This window comes from Lethenteron reissneri, chromosome 11, assembly GCF_015708825.2.
Source record: "Lethenteron reissneri isolate LAM-NWPU_2019-01 chromosome 11, ASM1570882v1, whole genome shotgun sequence".
In the NCBI taxonomy this organism is placed as follows: Eukaryota; Metazoa; Chordata; class Hyperoartia; order Petromyzontiformes; family Petromyzontidae; genus Lethenteron; species Lethenteron reissneri.
This window is the reverse complement of record NC_083789.1, coordinates 6440980-6454163: the sequence shown is the minus strand read 5'-3', so window position 1 is coordinate 6454163 and position 13184 is coordinate 6440980. Positions and strand designations below refer to the sequence as shown.

The window sequence follows — 13184 nt, the reverse complement described above, 5'->3', positions numbered from 1 at the left end:
CCAGTGATCGAAGTTCTACTTTCCCGTGACAGGAGCCAGTCTATGCGTGACCATAACTTCGTCCGCTACGTGATTGAACGGTGGCGCAGTGGTTAGCGCACAGCGCTGTGAACCCGGGCGACCTGATTTCGGCTCCCGGTCATGGCTGTATGTTGGCATGCATGTATATATATTGAACCTCTTTCGCACCGTACACTGCCAACCGTGCCAATCGGAGGCGGCGAGTGACATGTGCTCACGTGTCAACGCGTAGCTGGTGACGCGTGTGCGGAGTTGTGTCACCATCAGTGTCTGGAGAGACGACGGCGGCAGCGTGTTGTGCCACACAGACCCCCCCCCCTTCCCCTCGCCCCCGTCGAGCGCCAAACCGACCTTACCAACAGTGGCTCGCTAACACGACTTGCCCCAACAGTCGCGACACCAAGTGCTCTTCATGGCAAAGGGCAGCATGGGCCACTGGCGGCCCATGATGACCTTTGATACGGCACCTGACTTGAGAACACCACCCCACCACCATCATCATCGTTGCTGCTGTCAAACCCAACAATGGTTTCGAATGTGTGGCGGACCTTACGCCGATGACGATGTCTTGGTCGGCGAAAGTGCCCCCCCCCCACCCACCCCCTCCCCTCTGAAAATGAGCAAAGGGCACTGGTCTAAATCAAGTTCATACGGGGGAGATCATTGCCATTGTGTTTTTTCTTTTATGCGCGTAATCGAGAGGTTAAACGTGCCTCCCACTGTACGCGACTACGTGGTGAGCGGATCTACTTGAGCGTGCCTACGGCCTCAATCCCACCGACCCTTGACGCCGGCAAACATCTTCCACTCGGCAAGACGATACACTCCCTGCGCGAACCACAAACACGGGACGCGTGCCTCGTGCCATTTACCCGTCGCGTCCTGTCGCCACGTACGCAGCACCCAGCGTCTATTCCTTTAAATATGCGCGTAATCAGGGGCGAGGGTTAGAGCGTCGTGTGGAGGTTCTCTCGGTACTCGCTATCGACACCACCTGCTCTCGTCCACCTCTCTCTTGCTCCTCCTCGCTCTCGTCTCCTCTGCGGGACACATCATCGCAGCGTGTGGCCACGACGGTCTGAGCCTCCTCCGCGGGCGGATACGGAGGCCAATCATGGAACCGGTGCGCGCTCTTCGACCGATGCCGCTGCTCGCCCTCGTGGCGCTGGCTCTGACTACCGGGTGCCTGGCGCGGTGCTTGGTGGACAGAGGTAAGGGACTCAAGAGCTCGGGTCAACATAGGGCGTGGGGGGTCTTAAGCGGTATTTACGCAAAGATTATGAGTGCACACAGCCACCCAAGCTCACGGTGCGCGCCGTGATCAGCCAGAGGCGAAGATGTCCCCTTTAATCTCGGAGAGGCCGCGGAAAGACAAATTACCAGATTTAGACGCAAATCCGCCGCGGCCCATCAATTTGAGTCTTAACGCCGCGCGCCTGAGCGAGTCCTCTCCTGCGCTCTGAGCTTTTAATCTTCAATTCCAGGTCCATCGCTCTTACCTTGATGGGTACCTGTCACCTTTGGGAACAGTCACTCAAAGCATTTTTGTTTTTCCTTTCTCCCAACCCCCGAGGCTACCTTGTTACCGATTTAAAATGACCCCCTGCGCGCTGTCCGGCACTGATGTCCACGCCTCCTCTGTTAACACCTCCGATGTGCGCGGTTGGCTACGCGGAAGAAGTTCAACGTACGTACATTCAGTACACACGGACACCTGCCTATTCGCGCGTGACTGTTCACGGCTGTGAAGGTTCTCGTAGTTCGGAAGACTCGAAAGTATGTTTGCAACTACCTTGGCTCTCTCGTTAATAATGATAATAATTAATAATCATCATCATCATCACGATGTCAACCTGTAGCGCGCCGCAGCCGCGTTAAATACGCTCGCTCTCTGAGTCTGAACGCTCTCGAAGAGAAGGAGCGAGAGAGAGTGAGAGAGAGAGCGACTCAGGCGCAAGGAGCCACAGACGAGCGGAAAAGGCATTTAGGCAAGTGAGCCGGTGCCAAATCTCCCACCACCACCATGTGAAGATGTCATCGATCAATTAATGAGCGTTTACACGCGGGCGAGGGGACAACACTCTATCCCATGCAGAAGGGCCAGATGGAGTCCGCATTTTGCAGTTACCACCATTGTCTTGACGAGCCAGGGGTTATGTATGACACCTCAATGCCGGCGGGAAGGGACTTTCTCATACATTCTGCGATCCATAAACCCTGGCCTGCACATTGCTGGATTAAAGGCCACATGCATAGCCACCCACCGCCCACTGACATCCATGAACAGACCAACAAGATCGACTCGCCACAGACTTGAGAGACAGCGCTCGAAACGTGCTCTCGAAATGCATTGCCATGTCGGCAATAGCTCCCATCGAATATTACGAGTGAGACTTGTATCGTGTTCCAAATGAGATTTACGCTCTCTCTCTCTCGTAGTCTCAAATGGTTTTGGAAAATCTAAATTCCTTCTCCGGCACCGTGAGCGACGTCTCGTGTCTCCAGAAGCGCACGTGCGACATCAGTCACCACGTCCGAAGAGCTCACCGCCGATTTCATCGATGGAAAGTTCGAGAACATTAGAAATGACTTCGTGTGCTTTCTGACTCTGCCTCTCTCCTCCTGCTGCATGCAAGGCACGTTGGAAGTCGTGCCTTCCTGCGCCTTCCTGCTGTTTCGTGAGCAGTCCACCTTTTGTGCGCTGCTAACTATAACAGCAACACACTCTATAATGTGATGTCGACTAGGTTGTTTCGCCGTTCAGCGGAGCCGGTAGTGAGTTGATGAATTGCCGTGATGCCGCCTTACACTGGTCTAGACGGGCAGCACTTGACTATGTATTTCGATATTCTTAGGTTTTTTTGGTAAAGTCACGTAGGTAAAAAATTAAAATTAATAAAAGTAAAATAAAATAAAAATCACGACGTTTCGGAGGCAACACAAGCTTCCGTCTTCAAGCTTCAAATCTAGAAATATATATTTCGACCTTCCGCTAAGCCACATGCCAATGCATAACAATGCACGGCAAAGTACTCGCTTAACGCGTGGTCTACACGATAACGCGGTTTTTCCATGAGTGAACACTTTTCGCACAAGGCGGAATGCGTGCGCCGTTATTACGTGGAAGGCGCCCGTTATAACGCGGTTTCTGAGCAGTCGACGACGAACTACTTTCTTGAGCTCCGCGGCTGAGTGGTACGATACGGTACGCGCAATGATGCAGTAACGCGGCGGCGTAGTCTCCGTTGTTTCTCCCGCCATCTCACTGTGTGCGCGCGCATCGTTATCTCGCCAAACTTTACCGTCACATTATTTATGGGGGGATATTTGGCTTCGCTGAACGCGTTTTTCGCTTAATGTAGCCCCTCTACAGGAAAGCATCTACCGCGTTAACGGAGGACTTGCTGCTGTTTGAGTCCATCAACCCATTGGCTTACAGACCAATATTATCAAGCGGCATGTGTTAAGCAGGCAAACTGTGTGTTTGGTCTCATCAGCAGTCAGGCTTGGTGTTAACCACCTCCTACACATCATATTATACCCGTTTTGGGCTCCCTGCACTGGCATACAATATCACGTAGAATACAGTTAAACAATTATATCGTTAACTTACAAAGTAGTGAAACCATCATGGGACCTCCTTTGCCAGTACCAAAATATACTAATAGAGGTTTTCCCCTTTTTTTCTGGCAACAAAAACTGACACATTTTGCAAGGGATTTGACTGCATGTATTGTGGTTAATGTAAGCATGATTCCTTGCAAAAGGTGTCAGTTTTTGTTGCTAGAAAAAAAAGTGGAAAAACCCTATTAGTATAGTGAAACCATCTTGCCGCAGCCTACATCATTGACATGCTGCACTCATGAGTCCCCTTAAGGTCCCTAAGATCTGGGAATGCAGCTCTTCTCTAAATTCCCAGGTAGAGGTTTTGGTCTGTGGGTGACCGATATTTTCCCGTGTAGCCCCCAGGCAATGGAACGCTCTTCCACGAGACATCAAGATCTCCGAGTCTGTGGACATTAAAAAAAAAACGCGCCTTAAACCAATTTATACGCATTCGCTTGTTAATTTGTTTCTGAATTAATTAAATGATTTTTAAACGTATTTATACTATTATTTTTACGCTGTGTGTCTGCTGCTGCTGTGTCATTGATGAAAAGTGCCAAATGGAATTATTATGGTTACTGCATTGCCAGATGTCAATGGCACTATTCATTGACACATTGACTCACTCTTTGATTGATTGGTTCACTTAACACGAAGGTTTATCGGCCAATGGTATGATTCATAATTAATGATTGGGTAAGGCCACGTAATTATCTGCCAACATTGTACGCCGCAATCCCCCTCCTCCACCCGACCCATCCAGAGACGTGCTACTCTACGCGCGTGTAACGCGTCCAACTGCTCCTACTACCGTAGTCTTGTTCACAGCTGACCTTGTAAAAGTTGAAGACCAATTCTCATGCCCGAAGGTGGCAATCAGAGTGACTTTACCGAAAAAACCTAAGAGTATGAATCCTTGCAGTCACGAAAGCTTCAAATCTATAAGCAATTGGGTTGCTCGGCGTTGGCCGTTAGCGACGGACGCGGAGCTCATGCGGTCTGTCCCCCCCCCCCTCACCTCCGTCTTTCTCTCTCCGCCTGGACTTGCCCCGGGTTCAGGTGAGCCGTCGACGACCACGGTCAAGACGCCGAGACCGGAGTGGTTCAAGATGCTCAGCTACGACCCGTCCCTCCCCGAGCCCGTGGTCCCACGGGTACCGACCAAGCCGCCCACCACCCCCACCACGGGGGCGCTGACGAGGGTTGCACCGAGCAAGGGAGCCCCGCACGGTGAGCCACCCAAGGAGGAACCTCCCAAGGAGGAGCCATCCAAGGAGGAGCCATCCAAGGAGGAACCACCCAAGGCTGATCCACCCAAGGCTGATCCACCCAAGGAGGATCCACCCAAGGCTGATCCACCCAAGGAGGAACCACCCAAGGCAGATCCACCCAAGGCTGATCCACCCAAAATTGAACCACCCAAGGAGGATCCACCCAAGGCTGATCCACCCAAGGCTGATCCACCCAAGGAGGATCCACCCAAGGCTGATCCACCCAAGGCTGATCCACCCAAGGAGGAACCACCCAAGGCTGATCCACCCAAGGCTGATCCACCCAAGGCTGATCCACCCAAAATTGAACCACCCAAGGAGGATCCACCCAAGGCTGATCCACCCAAGGCTGATCCACCCAAGGAGGATCCACCCAAGGCTGATCCACCCAAGGAGGAACCACCCAAGGCTGAACCACCCAAAACTGACCCACCCAAGGCTGAACCACCCACAGCTGAGACGACAACGACTGAGCCATCCCAGAAAGGGTCAGCCAAAGAGAAGTCACCCAAGAAGGAGTTGACCACCACGCAGTCGACCACCACTCAATCGACCACCACTCAGTCGACCACCACCAAGCCATCCACCACGCAGTCGTCCACCACTCAGTCGACCACCACCAAACCATCCACCACTCAGTCGTCCACCACTCAGTCATCCACCACTCAGTCATCCACCACTCAGTCGTCCACCACCAAGCCAACCACCACGCAGTCATCCACCACTCAGTCGTCCACCACGCAGTCGACCACCACCAAGCCAACCACCACTCAGTCGACCACCACTCAGTCGTCCACCACCAAGCCAACCACCACAAAGTCGACCACCACTCAGTCGACCACCACTCAGTCGACCACCACTCTGCCTCCCAAGAAGAAGTCATCCACCACTAAGTCATCCACCACTCAGTCATCCACCACACAGTCGACCACCACACAGTCGACCAGCACCAAGTCATCCACCACTCAGTCGACCACCACACTTCCGAGTGATCCGCTAAACAAGAAGGCGGTTAAACAGTAAAGAAGAGAGATAGGAGAGAGATAAGAAATAGCATAGAGGTAAGAGATAGGAGAGCCGACGGATAGGAGAGACGAGAGATGAGAGAAAGATGTGATAGGAGGAAGATGCGAGGAAGAGAGAGAGATAGATACGAGATAGGAGGGAGATAAGTTATAGTAGAGAGATAAGAGATAGCAAAGAGACACACTATAGAAGAAATATAAGGCACAGAAGAGAGAGGGAAGGAGGGAGAGAGGAGAGAGAGATATCAGCCAGACTCAATCATTTGGGGCAAACCCTCTGCGCAAATAAGTCCATTGCAGGGGGGGGGGGGGGATCGACAATCAAACAAAATAACGAGAAGAGATTTTTTTATCGAATTTGGCAACAACAACAAAAAAATTCAATATTACAAGAGCCCCATTGTAAGTGGTGAGTACGAGACGGTGGTGGACCTTGATAAGAAACGTCACGAAGCAGTCGTTAAAGATCCGCGGGATGGCCGAGCCCCCTCTCCTGGTTGATGCTGGAGCGACGGCGCTTTTTTTTTCATCACGGCGTCACGAGTCGCGCGCGTCACCACCCATCCACGACGCAGCGAAAAAAAAAAAAGTCCAAATTTGCCTTCGATCAGAGAGTCAGTCACCAGCCACATCGGCCTCGCAGCTGATATTTTAACGGGCCAAACGAACGGACGAAATCCCAATCGAACCCACTCGGAACGGACGAATTAGCTCGTTCCGTTCCGAGTGGTTATACAAACATTCTGACGGAGCAGCGGTCCGCTGATTCGGTCTAAAACTCAACAGCTCTGCAACAAAACAGCGCAGGGTCGCACACGGGATAGGCTGCGGCATTTTCGAACTTTAGTTTCTTTGGGACCCCTTTTTTTTACAGTTTATTTTTTTGTTTGTGTGCATGTTTTTGCCACAAGTACGTGTGGTGGTTAATGCAGACTTGATAGGCCTTGGCATAGGTGTTGTATATTTGCTGTTTGAACATCTGAACGCCTCCTGTTTGATTGCCAGAAAGGGTAAAAGCATATTCTTACTTTTTTCGAACTTTAGTTTAAACATTTTTTGGGACTGGCCCAAAATCTGTGGTTTTTCCTCTCCAAATCAATCCTCCTTCCCTCCCTCCCTCCCATTTGCTTCTTTGCATGGTTATTTCCCGAATTAGCCGCGTGCATTTACATAGCTAACCCGACGAAAATGGAAGAACGTGATATTTAACTAATGTAAAGCTTAAAAATCACATCCCGATCCAATGTTTACACCGCAGTGATTCAATAAGAACACGATGTTACACAAGGCATAGGAAAGATATAAACAAGAGGTAGGAGACGGTAAAGAGGTAGGCAAGGTGTGAGTTAAGAGAGAGAGAGAGACAAGACATTGAATAGAGATAGAATATGAGAGATAACACGAGAGAGAAACGATAGGAATTAGATAAGGGCTAGGAGAGAGATAGTGGAGATAGTGGAACGTGCTGAGACACGGGTGTGTGTGACGATGGGCATGTACCAACAATTAATCAAACTTCGAAAATATATTCTTATCCGCATGATGCATGCATCGAATCGTGCTTCTAAATAGTCGATTATTTCTCCTTTACTATGCAAATCGTATGCTTATTATATATTGCCGGCGTGGGGCTGCGAGGTGCCGTATGTCTCCGAGTTCGCTGGTTTCCTACCAAACGAAGCCAAACAAAGGCGGGATGATACATCCCTCGCCCGCTACGCAGTAGGTTATAGGTTCGATCCCGGACCCATACGATGCCTCATATATATTTGGACTTCGCGTGTTTTCCTTCCCCGTGGTTACGAGGATTTGTCTCCGGGTCCTTCGGGTTTGCCCTTCACATTTAGAAACGTGTGCTTATGTTGTTTGGCTGCTGCTTTAAATTCCCACGTGTGACGATGATGATGATGATGATTATGATGATATCAGCCATTTAGATGAGTTATCATCACGTATGACCAGGGTCGCCTTCGACACAGAGCTAATAGATCAGTGGGCCTTACCTGATAAAATATATTTTACACTAAAAAAATGTAATTGGCCAAACGTCCGAATGTAGCAGGGCCCTCCTGAAAATACATTTTGAAACTCAGCGAGGCTGCTCCTGTGCAGATAATTGCTATCACTATAATGATTAATCAAGACCATTCGTTTAATTTAGCATTCCATAACAACAAAAATAGCAGTTGCATTCATGGGCAATGTGCAGCACAGGTAGTATAAGATTAACTTCTCGAGACTCCAGAGAGTTCGGCTTTGGTACGAAGAGGTGGGCGAGTCAGGAGCAACGTCTGTGTTATTATGCAGGTCAGATAGCTGCAGGCGTTTGATCAAGATTAGTAGAAAAGGGCCTCTTGTTTTCAAACCACAGATACTTGCAAAGGGCGCTCGGAATTTCGTGGTAGGATAAGGTCGATAATACAGCAGTACCGTTGGCAGGAGAGCATCCGAGACGTTAGCAGGACGAGGAGGGGCTTCTGATTGGCACACGTGCGCAGGGATGGAGAAGGGCATGCGACCTGCACAGCTGTTTGAATGCCACCCAGAAGGTTGGCGACCAAGTGGAAGAGACCTCAAGTCAGGTGGCGGCGATGATGGACGCTGTGAGAGTGACCTTTGGGGGTGGACCTGTGGAATGCGTAACAAAGGGAAGACCTAACGCCAGATGGCGTGAACGATCAGACTGTGTGAGAGAGAGATGGACCTCCGAGGCCGGGTGTCAACTTTGCAAAACCGCTGCAGAATCCGGCATGGGGCAGGAAGAGATTGCGAAGTGGTGATGGCATAAACGGAATTGTTTGTCCGCTATGATCGCTAGAACTTGACTTTGAGGGAGGGGTGTCGGGAGGGGTGCATTGTTCATTAGGGGGTAAGGGAGTGAGAGCTGAGCTCCTCTTTATGCCTCGAGTTTCCTGTCTGGTTGCTGGCTGGGCTCCTGTACACTCCGACAATGACTATGTCCATAATACAGGTTTTTTTTGTGGTTAGATCGCGTAAATATATAAATGTGTCGTTCAACCCGCCACCAGCCGACACAGCCAACTAGTAACGGGGGTTGTCACATAAACAAAACGTGCTAATTCGTTACACGTACAGCACACATCGGTTGTGTGTCGGAGGGCAAAGCCACAACATTGACAATCTGTCGGGTGGTGCCGGGTGGCGGGTTTCACGACACATTTATATATTTATACGCGATCTAACCCAAACGGAAGCCTGTATTATGGATGATATTGGTCGCGAAAGCCCAACCACGTGTTAAGATGCCGGTGTCGTTGGTCGTGGCGGCTGTGGGTCAACGCCACAGAAAACTAAGCTGAGTAAGTAGCAACTGGCCGAACGGAGTTTTCCGTGTAACAAATAAACATTGAATTGAGAAGTTCGGAAGGCGCAATTACAATATCAATAATAATTATCGATAGCGACACCAAAAAAGTGTGAGTAACGAATACAGAAGATTGACCACGATTAATTTCAAATTGCTCTAACTCTTTTTTTCAATCCGTGCTTCTTATCAATACAACTCTTTCGCTAGAATGTTCTTAAAATCCTAGGATGTATATATGAGCCCACAACACATATCAGGATGGTGAGAAGGGTATGAACATGACAACTGTAAACAACAATAATCACACGCACCAGTTGCTGTTAACGCCTGCACTGTGTGTGGCACATCCATGTTGTCAATCCACTGCTGGTTTGAGGGCCTCCCCACGCCGTGATGGTCGTGGGGGTTATTTGACCATACTTCACCACGTTAGTCAGTGCGGGTTGGTGAAGGTGGGGCATCTTCCTCGACAGAGGGGATAGGGGCGTAGAAGTACAGTACAACAATGGACATCACTGCACCTCCCTCTGCTGTGCTACAGGTTGTTCCAAAGCGCGGTGTCCCAAACGAATCCTCCCGAGTCCACTCGTTTCCATATACGGGTGAAGTAAGTCGTTACACGCTGACCGCGCCTGATGATTGTGAAACACTTTCCACGTGAGTTACGTAGAGTGTGTGGAGCGGCGGTGTCGTGATTATCGCACCTGCGCCTACTACGCATCTGGCAATCTGAGTTAAATTCATCGTCACGATCAACAGCGGCGAATTTCGAACCGGTCCTGGGCCTCCCCCAGGTCGACTCAGCCTCAAATGAGCACCTGGTGTGGTGCGTACACCTCGCCACGAGGGCGTGGTGCTGGCCACACGCCCCCCCCCCCCACCTCGTGTGCCGTGCCGGCCTTCATCGATGCTGGCGAACAGCACTTACCCCAACAGCCTGTTAAAGGCTATGCGGGGGGGGGGGGGGGGATTTTGTCTTTGTGTTGTGTATCCCCCATGTTGGGCCAGGTGTTGTTAGCGAGCACCTATTAAGGGCAGCACGGCACACGAGGTGGTGGTGTGGCCAGCCCCACGGCTGGCAGCCTTTGTCCCCAACAGTCTACGTAGGCTATACGCGGGGGGGGGAGGGGGCTGCGGGGAAATCATTGTCTTTGCTCCACGTGGCTGAAGAATTCGAAGGTTAGCGGCGCTCCCGACGTCACTCAGGTGGGAGGTGCTTCACAACCATCGGGCTCGTGTAGCGTGCATACCGAATTGAATCGCATTTGAATGGATGTACACCGGCAGATTCGAAATCACGCACTTTGCTGGGTCGCGAGAAGCATCGGTTGCGGAGACCGATTTATTTGAAGGCATATTTCACGAAGAAGTCAACGCAACGGGGTACTCGTTCCCGTGTCTCTCGGCCTTCATTGCGCTCCCGTGAAGTGACGCTAACAGCATGTTGTAACAAATGTCCAGGATCCAGTGAAGGTAACAATTGAAAAACATCTGATATTTAACAACAACAACAACAACAAGAATAATTAGATGTACACAATTGATATCGCTTCACACGTGCACTACTCATACGTTATTCATAACGAAAACTCCCGCGAATAAAATAGGGCATTGTTACCTGATCTGCGGATTCGAACCCGTGTCAAACGAGGTTACCCATCCACCTCACCCGCCCCCTCCACCCCACCCCACCCCATCCCCCCACCCGCCCCCTCGGTCGCAGAGTCTCCTGATCCGACCTCTGCACCCCCCACCACCCTTCACCGGTGCCTCTTAGCCAGGTAGCTGTCACTCCCAAACTCCCACCCCACCCCCACGCATCCATCTCCCGCAGTGTATAATTGAGCTGTGTGCGGTGAGCGATTTATGTATTGGCTGTGTGTTCAGATCCGGTTGTCCATAGAGTTCAAATGCCGCTATCCTTGGCTCACTTACTTCGCCTTGCGAAATGAATCTCTCCTGTGTGCTCACCCTACCCGGATCTCGGTACACAAACCGCGACTCATCCCGTGCTGTTGTTTCACTGGATCGCCTCCTTTACATCAGAGAGGAGGAAGAGGTGGTGGACGAGTGTGGGCGGTGGAAGAGTTGGTGGTAACGGGAAGCTCTGGAGAGAGAAAGTTAAATTAAAACGCCAGAGTGCATTTGAATTTAAAGTACACAAGAATGAGAAGTTAATTTCCCACTGAGCTAAGGAGCTCGTATTCAAGGGCGACTCGGCTGGCATACAACATCAAAGCATTCCCACAAATGGAATTGTATGTACGTACATACGTACAATGAATAGCGCTTACAAATTATGCATTTACAACACAGGAGTAACGTTAATGCGTAACAACACGCTCATAGGTCAGGATTTAAACACACAATCAATGATAAAAAAATAGCCAACCTTTCATCATGATAATCATGATAATCATCATCATCATCTTCAATCATCCTTAAATCCACATGTTTATTGAAAAATATACCTGCTGTCGGAATGGGCTATCATTGATTTATCATCATCACCATCATCATCCTTTCCAAAATGATCATCGCTTATTTCCAACGTCGTTATCATCATCTTAGCCTTTGCAAAGGTCGAGGATTGTGCAATCATCATCACATTTAACATTACCTATCGATCATCATCACCACCATCAAGGCTTTCACAAATGGTCTGCGGATTGCGCCAACGTAACATCAAAAATGATCGTTGGATCATCATCATCATCATGATTCTAATCATATTCATCCCTTCCACCATGGGCTCTGTGGATTGTTTCCATGGTTCGTGATGTCCCGACATCAGCATCGTCCCGCGCGCCAATCTCACACCGAGACTCCAAGTCCCGATTGGTTCTCTCTCGCCACGACTCCAGACCTATTATTGATAAGCGTTCCGAATTGGATGGATGATAAGCAAAAATGCGGCTTTTATTTACCACGGAGGGAAATGCTATCACTGAATGGAGTAGCTTAGTTGCCATGCCCCCCCCCACCTCCCGCGCAATTAATTTTATTTCGCACTCCTATCGGCGTTTTTTGTTGGTGCGAAGTTTGTTGATGTAACTCGCTGACCCGCCCCCTTACTGGACATCCGTGAAAAAGGGCTTAGTAGCTCGTCGGATTCCTCCAGGATAAAGATTGTGATTCTGAATAAAAGTGCCCCCCGGAGTAATTCCTCCCTTGTCCCATTCGACTCTCGTCAGTCCCGGTGCAGTTGCACCGCCTGCACGCTTGATCGCTACTTCATCGGTTATCAGTAAAGTTGTCGGGGTTGTTGTTGTTGTTGGTGGATTGAAATTTTGTTGTTGTTGTTGTTGCTCTGGACACCCACGGGGTTTAAGGTGTCCGGTTGTGGCTCGGACCCTGGGGCTTATACAAATCGAGCGATCACATTTGTGCCTCTGGTAGTTCTATAGATGGGTTTTTGATGAGCAGGTAGTCTGGATTTTACGGGGGGGGGAGGGTATCTTATACGAGGCTTGCTGTGCTTTATCGCGGCTTAGCGCACACATAGAAATGCAATCAAATAAAAACACATGTAAAAGCAGTCTCCCGTCGTGTGCGTGATTTTTGTCACTTTTTTTTTGTGCTGCCACGTGTCTGTCGTGGGTCGCTCTCGGTCACGTGATTTACATGTCAACAACATCGAGTGTTTCGCGTTGAGCTCTTTTCAACTGCAAGGTGCGTTAAGAGGATGAGAGGCAGCAGTGAGGATGAGAGATATAATGGAATGTGCCGTGGTAGAGTTAGGGTCAACACACGCGTACATTTGTAATCGAACGTGGTTAATATGGGAAGTGATGTGCGCATGTTCATTGTAAAGCCGAGTCGCGTTGGTTGGAACACGTGACATCTTACAACATCAAATGCAATCTCGTGGTCTTTTCTATTACGAGGTGCGTGCGGAGGATGTGAGATGCATGCTCGTTGAACTTCTTTCGC

The 13184-nt window shown here is 49.9% G+C and overlaps 1 protein-coding gene across 2 annotated transcripts; it reads left to right on the top strand.

Annotated features, from left to right (window-relative positions):
• Nucleotides 1–913: 913 nt before the first annotated feature.
• On the top strand, nucleotides 914–12710 carry LOC133341357 (salivary glue protein Sgs-3-like). 2 transcript variants are annotated; one of them, XM_061549909.1, is made up of 2 exons: nucleotides 914–1232; nucleotides 4687–12710. In XM_061549909.1, exons 1-2 carry the CDS (start codon nucleotides 1136–1138, stop codon nucleotides 5919–5921), a joined length of 1332 nt encoding a protein of 443 aa, XP_061405893.1. In that variant the 5' UTR covers nucleotides 914–1135; the 3' UTR covers nucleotides 5922–12710. The 2 variants fall into 2 exon arrangements, with proteins under 2 accessions (XP_061405893.1, XP_061405894.1); XM_061549910.1 differs by lacking the exon at nucleotides 914–1232 and adding an exon at nucleotides 1644–1708.
• The last annotated feature ends 474 nt before the right edge of the window (nucleotides 12711–13184 follow it).

Excerpts from the sequence above, each read along its gene's own strand:
- LOC133341357 (XM_061549909.1), top strand. The coding sequence starts at position 1,136 with ATGGAACCGGTGCGCGCTCTTCGACCGATGCCGCTGCTCGCCCTCGTG. Across the intron at positions 1,233-4,686 it reads GCGGTGCTTGGTGGACAGAG|GTGAGCCGTCGACGACCACG; the intron begins GTAAGGGACTCA and ends CCCCGGGTTCAG.